The following is a 10214-nucleotide window of genomic DNA, read 5'->3' on the forward strand; positions in this document are numbered from 1 at the left end:
AATAAAATTCATTTAGAAGAACAAAAAGTAAAAAATTTCAAAGGAAATAATGGGGAAAAAATAGGAATAAGGGGAGACTAGCAAGTATTACCACACCTCAAACCACAATATAAAGCAATAGCTATTAAAATAATTTGGTATTTATTATTTTTCAGAAGTGAACACGGGATCATTGAACTAGAAAGGACATTAGAGGTCATCTAGTCCAACTGCCTAATTTTGGGTAAAAACTGAGGTTAAGTGACTCGATCTAGGTCATTGAGGTAGTAAGCATCAGAGGCAGGATTTGAACTCAGATACCCGGGTTCATGGACTAGATTAGATGTCTATTGAACTACTTAAGTCCAGATCTGATGCTGGATCGTTGCATGGAGATGGGTTTTCAAAAGCTATCCCAGCCTCGTGAAATCCAGAAAGGCCTCGGTCGAAGACATCTGGCCCCCAAGTATTAATTTCCTTTCAGTTGAGGCAATCTTCTTCCCAGGAGTGCAGGGGCTCTCGCCTAAGGTTTTAAAGCCTGGACCCACTCTCTGGATCATGAGCCCACTGAGGGACCCCGCGAGTCCTTCCACGTCTCCAGTCTCCGAATCCTCATCCGCATCCCCATCCACGACTAATCCAGACCCCGGACTTTGAAAGCCGCCTTGGCAGTGGGTAAGCTGAGGCCCAAGAGGGGAGAGGCCGGATCACGTGGCGGGTGGGCTCCAGACAGCGGGGGTGGGGGGTAGCCTGGGGACCTGTTTGCTGTCGGAAAAATCCCGTAAAATGAGCCAGAAAACAAAGACACCTCGGAATTTCTGTGGTAACCGATTACATAACCGGGCCCGACGTGCGGACAGCCAGGTTCCGACCCTCCTAATTCATGCCCCGCGACCGAGGCGGGGCTCAGAAGCGAGAGACCAATCTTCGCTCCTCCGAGCGCCTGGAGCCGCCTCCGACGTGCCCTGCGTGTCTGGCCTTCGCCGCGGGAACCCCGCCCCCTCGCGGCTCTCCTCCCCTTCCGCTCCCTCCCGCCACACGCTGACGCATTGGTGACGCTTGATATAACTGTGATCCGCAGACGCCGCTCCCACTCCTCACTTCCGCTTCCTCGGAGCGCGCGTCTCTGTGCTTCCCGGACTTTCCGACCGCAGCGGCAGCTGGTGAAGATGTTAGGCCCTTTTAAGAAGAACGCCGTCATCGGCCTCAACCTCTACTGTGGAGGGGCTAGCGCTCCTTCATCCGGCTCGCCCCTGCTGGTTCCTGGCAAAGGAACGACCGTGGAGAGTTCGGCGCCGCGGCGCGACGGCGGGGAAGTGGAAGCGGGGACGACGACGACGTCTGCGGCGGCGGCGGCGGCCGGGGAGTTAATTAGCGGAAGCGGTGGCGCGAGTCTCCCGGACCTGGTGCCGGGCGTCCGGGGGCCCCCGCGGACCGCGCTCATTGGCGCGGAGGTTCCCGACGTCACCGCCACCACACCGGGACCGTTGTTCTTCTCGCGGAGCTGCCGCTTCTCCTTGCCCGCCGCCGGGGCCGCGGACGCCGTCACGTCCCCCGAGGACGAGCTGGACGGCTACGAGCCCGAGCCCCCCGGGAAGCGGCCCGCCCGCCGGTCGCTGCTGGCCCTGCCCTTGGCCCGAGAGGGCGGGGACACCTCGAGCAGCGCCCACGGCTCGCTGCCCTCGACGCCGCCCTCCGTCGAGGAGGAGGAAGACGAGCTGTACGAGCAGTCCCTGGAGCTGATCACCTGGTACCTGCGCGAGCAGGCGGCCGGCACCAAGGACGCCAAGCCCCTGCGTAGCGGGAAGGCTCTGGAGACCCTGCGGCGCGTGGCGGACGGCGTCCAGCGCAACCACGAGACGGCTTTCCAAGGTGGGTGGCCTCGCTCGCTCCCACCCCCCGCCGGGGCCGAGGCCCACCTTTGTGCATGCGCAGCCGCTCTGTGCTCGCCGACATGGCGACTCTGCCGAGGAGTGCCCCGAACGGGTGGGAAGCCCATCGTGGGGGGAAGGATGGAGGGGTAGGCCTCGTATTGGGCCCAGACGGATTCTGGCCGAAGAAGGTCCCTGGGAAGTGGAGGGAGGCTGTCAATCAATAAGCATTTATTAAGCGCCTACTATGTGCCAGGCACTGTGCCAAGCCCTGGGGAGACAAAAAGAAGCCAAAGACAGCCCTTCCCCTCGAGGAGCTTAGAGAAAGATAAAAGTCCATCAATCAGTAAACATTCAGGAAGCACCTACTCTGTGCCAGGCACTGTGCTAAGTGCAGGGGATACAAAAGAAGACAGTGAGTGCTGTTAGAGGCAGAAGTGATGCAAGTCGGTGACCCTCCCTTTTTCTTTTAGGCATGCTTCGGAAGCTGGACATCAAGAATGAAGAGGATATTAAAGCTGTGTCTCGAGTGGTAACTTGTGTGTTCAGTGATGGAGTAACGAATTGGGGCCGGATTGTGACTCTCATTTCTTTTGGTGCCTTTGTGGCAAAGCACTTAAAGAGCATAAACCAGGAAAGTTGCATAGACCCACTAGCAGAAAGCCTAACAGATGTACTGGTCAAGACAAAAAGGGACTGGCTGATCAAGCAAAAGGGCTGGGTAAGTCTGAAGCCAAGGGTCACTGCAGAATTGGAGGAAAGGGAAGGGGAGGTGGGGATGGTAACTGCCCCCTTGCAGTCTCAGGCACTCTCCTAGGTGTAGAATGTTGATTTCTTAGATAGGAGCCTAACTGATGAGGCTCTTTCACTGTCATGTTCATCCTCTTGGCGAATCATGGTCTGAGCCAGTGAGAGTCCACTTCAAAATTTGTTTTTTGTTTTCCCTTTCTCTTTTCTAGGAGGGGTTTGTGGAATTCTTTCATGTAGAGGACCTAGAAGGTGGCATCAGAAATGTGCTGCTCGCCTTTGCCGGTGTTGCTGGAGTAGGAGCTGGTTTGGCATATCTAATAAGATAGCCTTGTAAGTGCAATAAATGACTTGTAACCAACTCCAGGCACCAAAACTGCACACTTCTGCTGTGAAATTAGAAGTATTTATGAAGCTGGACATCAAGCTACCCAGGCTAGAACATCCACGAATCCTTCTAGAGCACTGAGTACTAGCAGGAAAAGGAAGTGGTATTCTACCTCTTGGTAGAGGCAGAAGGGGACTTGGATAAGAATAAATACTAGTGGAAAATGCACCCTGCTTCCCAGAAGAACAGCCATCTGAAAGAAGCAAAATTGTCTGTCTCAGCAACAGGCAGATCTTGGGGGAAGACCAGGAAGAGATTTAGTGATAGGGTTGAGAGAACTTTCTTCTTTAACAAATAACAGTGATCCTTAGGCTTCCTAGTCATAGAACTGTTTGAGAAATCTCCCTTGAATTCAGTAGTTTTACAGGATTTAAAAAGCACTAACAATGCCATGGCCCTAAGTTCTCCCTTCCATGACTATGACCGGAATCTTCTTTTAAAGTATCACAGTGAAAGTGGTGTGGCTCGAGGTGGGAGGCAAATTCCAAGTGTACCCAGGTATACCTACCTGTTCTCTCAATCTCTCTTTTTTTTCTTTTTTTTGTTTTTGTTTTTTTGGCTTGGTGTTGAGTGAGTTTATTACTCTGGTGATACTTATGGATGAGTTACAATATATTAATTAACTGTTGTATAGACAAACTTTTTAGAACCTTCCCCCCCCAAAAAAAAAGAACAAAAAAAACCTTGTAAATGTGTTTATATCTGTAAAAATTTGTATATATTTTTACAGAAATTTATTTCCTTGAAATGATGTAAGGAGAGATTCTGTGTTTAGGGTTCTTTCTCATACCTTCTAAAATTTGTAATTTGTTTAGCCAGGTGATTTAGAACCCTACCTTGTCTTCTGTGTAACATTTCTGATCTTAACTAGTCAAATATTTTTGGTATTCAAAACCAACTTGTGATGTATTCAAAGGCTACACAGTTATGAATCAGTTTTTAAAACTACCTTTGTGTTATTTTCCTTGTGGATAGGGCTTATTCTTTAAATGGACCTGGGATGGGGGAGAAAAAGTGTAGTACATGAAAAGATTGAATCGTGCCGCTTAATAATTGAGCCAAAGTAATTTTTAGAACTTGCATTGTGGTTTGTTGTTTTGTTTTGTTTTTTAAACAAATAATGGCTTTCGTGATAATGCCATCGTGCACATACATTCAGTTTGAGTTCTCCATTTTTGAGTCGCTGCCATCTGACTCTTCATGTTACTAATACAGTTTAGTTTATGGGCATAGTTTTATTTTCCAAAACTTCCTCGCACTTTTCACTTAAATTTCTGTAGCAGATTTTGTATAGGACGTCATCCACATGAAGCAAACCTGACCTTGTTTGCTCTAATAAACTGCAAGTAAATGTAAAGAAAGATGAATCTAACCATGGTGCTATTATTAGGCTTGCTTGTCAAATACAGGCTAAGGCCTAGACTGTCAATAAAACAAATGTTTATATATTGTTAAGAATTTACTATGGCAATGATTCCCAGACTCTTGGACAAAGACACTCAGCTTTGGCCTCTGTCTGAATAGCAGACTTGCTTTCCATTTTTCTCCCAAATTACCCTTTCTTTTCAAACATTTGTTTCCTCTAGCTCCAGCCCTTCTATAATTAACTATGGGACCAATCCCTGTTACTCTTCCTTCTCTTTTCAGGATGTGGCCCTGTAGACTCATGTGACCTCAGATGGTCCCTGAAGCCCCCTCTCAAGTTGTGAACCTTCTTGTCTCCCAGTATTCAGTTGGATAGAGACAATGGACTTGGTGCCTATGTCTGTAGGGATGGGAAAGTCTTGGGCTAGTGCCCTTTTGCTAAAACTGTGTTTTGATTGATTTTTTTTTCTTTCAAAGTCCCTTTGCTGTTTGGGCTTTTCAGAGAAGGGGGAGAAGGTCTTGCTGTGTGGTTTCTTCTACAGGTGGCCTTTTGGGTGGGGGAGGGTGTGTCTCCAAAGTCCTTTAGATGGAGAATGGCTGAATCACTTTGTCACCTTTCTGGATTGTTTTTCACTGGGGGCACTGAAACCTTTTAAAGCGGTGAGTTGGGTTTGTATAGAAGTGTTAAACCTCACCGAGCTGCATAACAGTTACTGGCACATTTAAAAATAACTTGGTTGTGGAGTTGGCTTAATCTGAAAAATTGCCACATTGTTGCCATTGAATTAGACCTTTAGCCTGTGGACTTTGTGTAGCTAAAATCAGCATAAATCAAGTTTGACTAAGAATGTAAGGGAAGAATGGCCTGCCTGCTCATCTCTAAGCCATGAGGCCTAATGCTGGAGCTGTTTGCCTCCTAGTTGTGTTTCTCGTTCTTAATCATAATCCCACTTATTTATGTCATGCATATCAGAGGAACTAAAAGCACTTTATATAGTTTTTACAGCTTCAAAATCGTTATAAAAGGGGCAGGTTTGGAAATTCTACTTCCCCATTTTACAGCTGGGGAAATTAAGGCACAAAAAGGGTGACTCACCCAATAAACCAATAGTGGAGCTCGTCATAAAGATCTTGATTCCCAGATCATTATGAAGGGATTCTATTGGTAGAGTAAAACCTCACATCAGAGAATTGTCTGGTGTGGGGGGTGGGAAGAGTTAGGGTTTGGGGGGAGAGGGGGGGGGTGCTCCTGAGGAAGTGTAGGGAGAAGAAAAGAACCTCATTGCATTGCATTGCATTGCATTAAAGGACTGGCCACTCTTACATAATTGAGGCCAGTCCTGAGACGAAAAGGGAAGGGGGTGGTTGTGTAAAGGATGTTCGGAGGAACCCTATGTATCGTTTTCTTCTGCTTCACTCAGGGAAAGCTGTTGAAATCCCTGGTCTAGGCTTCCCTGCAAATCCTGTATCTGGGGAGTGTACACCTGCCTGATGTTCCTCTTGAAGAGGTGAGCCAGGGAGGGTTAGGACCAACGGCAAAATACATGGGTTATAAAATCTAGTTTGTTTTCTTAACTTCCTGTTTTTTCTGAGAAAAGAGTAATAAATCTTTTATTTAAATTCAAGGTGTGTGGGTCATTTCTGAGGTTCGACTTTGTACCCTGCCCCCTTTGCCTCCCTTCCCCTTAGAGAGGTCAGACAGCTGAGCAGATGAAAAGATTTTCATAGATCTCTCTTGTTCCCTCACACACACACCTGCTCATAATTTTTGTTTTCAGGTAATTACATTGTTAACCCAAGCCCTTACAATGTAGGAGTCTTTCAGGATACTTTTATATGTAGAAATACCCTTTGTTTCAGAGAACTGGATGTGGAGTCAGTCCCTAATCTCAAAGCCACGGCATGCTTCTTTTTACCCTTGTGACCTTGAGCAAAGTCCTTGGGCCCTGTTTTCACCATCTGTAAAATGAGAGACCTTTGGTTCCTTCTTGCACTTAAGTCTATAATCATATGATTGGTGTAAAATACAAGAATAACTAACACCGATATGGTTTAAGGTTTGCAATACTTAAACATTGTTATCGTTTGAGGAAAAAAGCAGAAGAGTATTGACTTGCCCAGTATCTGAGGCAGGGATTTTCATTGAGGTCTTTTTGACTCCAGGCCAGGGCTCCCTCTTACAAAGCTACCTAGCAGCTCTTGAAAGAGTAATAATGTTTCTCCTCTTTGCCAGTTGTATGGCGTTTGAGGTCGAGGAGGTAGAATTACTGAAGTTATGATTAGTGGCTAGGTTGTGATGAGATTGTAATGCTTTTCCCCCATTCTGCAAAGGGGGAGTAAAACTATTTGAGGTCCCTTCATTTTGCTTTTTAATTTTCTGCTACCTCAGTGCAATGACTGAATCACCATGGAAATGTGCAAATGCAGGTTTTGCATATTGGTTTTAAGCCCTGGGCATCAAAAAGTAATCATGCAAAAAAGGCTAGTCCAACTTCCCCCACCCAGGCAATTTTGTGTCAGAAATCAGATGAATGTTTTCCCTTCTGAAGCCCCTTCATTTCTCAGATCCCTGGCAGATGATCACAAAATACAGTTTTTACTGTTACCTCCTTGCAAAGAGCTGTTTTTGTTAAGCTCCAAAGGAAGGAAGGGGTGGAGGTGGAGAGGACAACACCTATGCCTTGGTCTAATTTGGGACCTGAACTATGCAATCTGACGCTGCAGTTGTTGCTCTGACAACGGGTCTTAACAGTCAACACCTAACAAATTCACAGAATTGAGCAAAAGCCTGATAAACTCAGTTACCCAAATCCTAGGAGCTTTTGTGGAGGAGATAACAATCACCACTACTCAAAAGCTTGCCTTCATCAGCCATTACCAGGCTTCACTCCCCCCACGTCCCCTTTTAGTTCCTTACGGCATTTCTTCTTTCAAAAATTTGACCATCAGGTAGGCCCCTCCCTATTCCCCTCATCAACTTTCTTTGGAGTATGATAAGTGGAAATAACAAGAATAAAAATTTCAAAAACTGTTAGAAGCAATGGCTCTCTGGGAGGAGAGAGGCAGGGGTTCAGGAGGAGATCAGGCAATGTAAGTACAAAGAAAAGATTTAATTTTTTTTTAAACTGCCCAAGTCATACGTGTGTGTGTCTGTGTGTGTATATTCATAAATTTTCCTCTGAATCCCCCTGCCTCTTTCTCCTCCCAGAGAGCCACTGCTTCATTACAAAGTTTTTAACTGTATTAAATTTTTTTATTCATGTAATCTCTATTACACACTTATACACACATACATAAACATTTCAGACTGGCCTGGGGGCCATCTGAAGTCATCTCCTGAGCTCAGAAGTGTTTTTATCTGCCTTCTGGACATCACCTAGGTGTCCTACTAGCATAGCAAACATGTCCTAAAATGATTTCTCTTTTCCCCAAAACCTGCTCTATCAAAGACACCGGAATTCTCCGCCTTTAAAACCCAGTGAGAGGCCAAGCCTTCGTTGGAAATGTCTGCTTCCCCACCACCATCCTGGCCCTTCCCAGAGCAGAATCTGCCTTTGTCAGCAGCTTCGTACATAACAGACATTAGACCATGTAGGTTGACACGTATCACTCCCTTCTTGGAGCCCAAGATTATCAGCTATGAGTCTCGGTGCTTATCTAGGTTGGTTTTTGGTGGTGCGTCGTCGTTGTGTTTTTCTGTATTGCTCAGTGATTATAGCTTGTGGATACACTCAGGACTTTGTCCTCAGAACACTCACTCTACAAAAGCCTCAGTTTCTTTGTTTGAAAAACCTCCAGCTTCAGCTTTCCTTAGCAACTCGATATTGTTACAGTATTACTTCTGACGGATCAGGATGTGGAGGGTGGGGGTTGGGAGTTGAAGGTTAAGGCAGTGTTTGCACACTGAGCTTCGCCTAACTACTGCCCCAGAAAAAGTTATATTGACGCACTTGTGATCACCAGTGAGTGGGCGGGGCTGCCGTGGAGAAGTCTCTGGGCAGAAACTTTGAGTGTTTGAACTCTTAATTCAGCATAGCAACAAAACAACAACAGCCAGAGCTTGGGTCAAAAAGAACACGAGAGGTCCCACCTCTTCCTTCTAGTCAAATTGGGAAAGTCCTGGGCTGAGTGTGTTTGGAACAGAAATCAAGTCAGATGCTTCAGTTGGGTCAAAAGAGACAGAAGTTATTTGGGATTTTAAGGATCCTGAAACAACTTAGAAGTCCTGCCTAAAAAGGGCAACAAAGTGCCTCAAATGAAGAAGACAAGGGTGAAAACTCCCATTTAAAGAACCTGCATGAGTACCAGTCCAGTGTTAAGGCATGGTGTGTCTGCATACTTACTAACTCCCATGGCCACTCATGTGAATGAGCTCTCCTGCCTTCCTGGTGGCTAACCTTAGACCTCCTTGGTGGGTGTGGTCCAAAAGGCTTCCCTATGAAACTCCACTGAGTGCAAGTCAGTGTTCTCTGACCCCCTCTTTGATAGGCAGGTAGAAGAGAAACACCCAACCTGCATGTGTGGATAGACACTGAAATGTTAAGGCCTAGCTGGTGTTTCCCAGCAGTCTGCACTTTACCCATAGTTTTGGTTTTTCTCTTTTTGTGCATAGCTGCCAACAGCTCTTGGGTACCTCACCCTGTTTTTTCCCCAGAGTCACGTTCCCCAGAGTCAGAACCCTCCTGCTTAGGAATGGCCTTCAATTCCACAAACAATTATGGGGGGAGGAGGACATTGCATTCTTTGGGGGGGAAATCCAGCCTTTTTAATTCACCTAGGGATACCTGGGAATAATATAGTTCCCACTTAGGGAATAGAGAAGAAAGAATTATCCATTTAGAGATAGTGTGATATGGTATAAAAATGTTAGACCTGGATTCAAATCTCATCACTCTGGCGCCTACAAATTGAGTGAGATGTGAGCAAGTCACTAAATCTCTGCAGGGAAGGATGGGAGGGAATAAATCTACTCTGTGCCAGGCACTGTGCCACAGACTTTATAAATTTTGATCTGATTGAAACAACTCTCTGAGCTCCAGGTGCCTCATCTGGAAAATGAAAGTAGTGCTGAATTATTGCACTGCTTACCCACTGAATATTGAAAGGTCCCCAGTCCACTGGGGGAATCTTCAGTGACACATTTATGGGAAGACCCAGTACCAGTGTCCTTGATAGCTACACTTTGAAGGGAATACATAGGGTTGGGATCATAGGTCCATGGAAGGGGTAAATAATTCCTGTGGTATTCACCTCACATGGTTGTTGTAAGGATAAAATGTAGGGCTTTGTAAACCTTAAATATGTAAATGTCATAGCTAGGTGGCACAGTGCCTGGAAAATAGCAGGTACTTTATTGATTGGGGGGTGTGGGTATGGGTTGTGTATACACATCATCCCCCTGATAGAAGGTAAGTTTTATAAGGGTAGGAACTAATTTTTGTCTTTGTACCCCCAGAACTGGGCAGCTGGGTGGCACAGTGGAAAGATCACTGGGCCTGTGGTCAGGAAGACCTGAGTCAAAGGTAGCCTCAGATATTTATTAGCTATGTGACCCTGGGCAAGTCACTTAACCCTATTTGCCTCAGTTTCCTCATTTGTCAAATGAGCCGGAGAAGGAAATAGCAAAGTGCTGTAGTATCTGCCAAGAAAACCCCAGACAGGGTCACAAAGAGTTGAACACAACAGAATAAAAATGTCAGCCATTATTGTCACTCCCCACCCTTTATTCCCTTAGCCTGTAAGTAAATCAGTGGAAGGATTTTCCTACAGGTCAGAGAACCGGAGGACAGATCTCCTCATTAATTTTTACCTTCATTGGAAACCTTAGAAATAATTGGAGTAGTTGGCTATCTACATGAGGGTAT

General features: G+C 46.1%; 1 protein-coding gene across 1 annotated transcript; it reads left to right on the forward strand.

Annotated features, from left to right (window-relative positions):
- The first annotated feature begins 1056 nt into the window (after window positions 1-1056).
- Window positions 1057-5975, forward strand: LOC114043031 (induced myeloid leukemia cell differentiation protein Mcl-1 homolog). Its single transcript, XM_027861862.1, has 4 exons — window positions 1057-1851; window positions 2324-2571; window positions 2810-2930; window positions 4633-5975. Exons 1-3 carry the CDS (start codon window positions 1149-1151, stop codon window positions 2924-2926), a joined length of 1068 nt encoding a protein of 355 aa, XP_027717663.1. The 5' UTR covers window positions 1057-1148; the 3' UTR covers window positions 2927-2930; window positions 4633-5975.
- The last annotated feature ends 4239 nt before the right edge of the window (window positions 5976-10214 follow it).

The sequence above is a fragment of the Vombatus ursinus genome, unplaced genomic scaffold, assembly GCF_900497805.2.
Source record: "Vombatus ursinus unplaced genomic scaffold, bare-nosed wombat genome assembly UNPS02014768.1, whole genome shotgun sequence".
Taxonomy (NCBI): Eukaryota; Metazoa; Chordata; class Mammalia; order Diprotodontia; family Vombatidae; genus Vombatus; species Vombatus ursinus.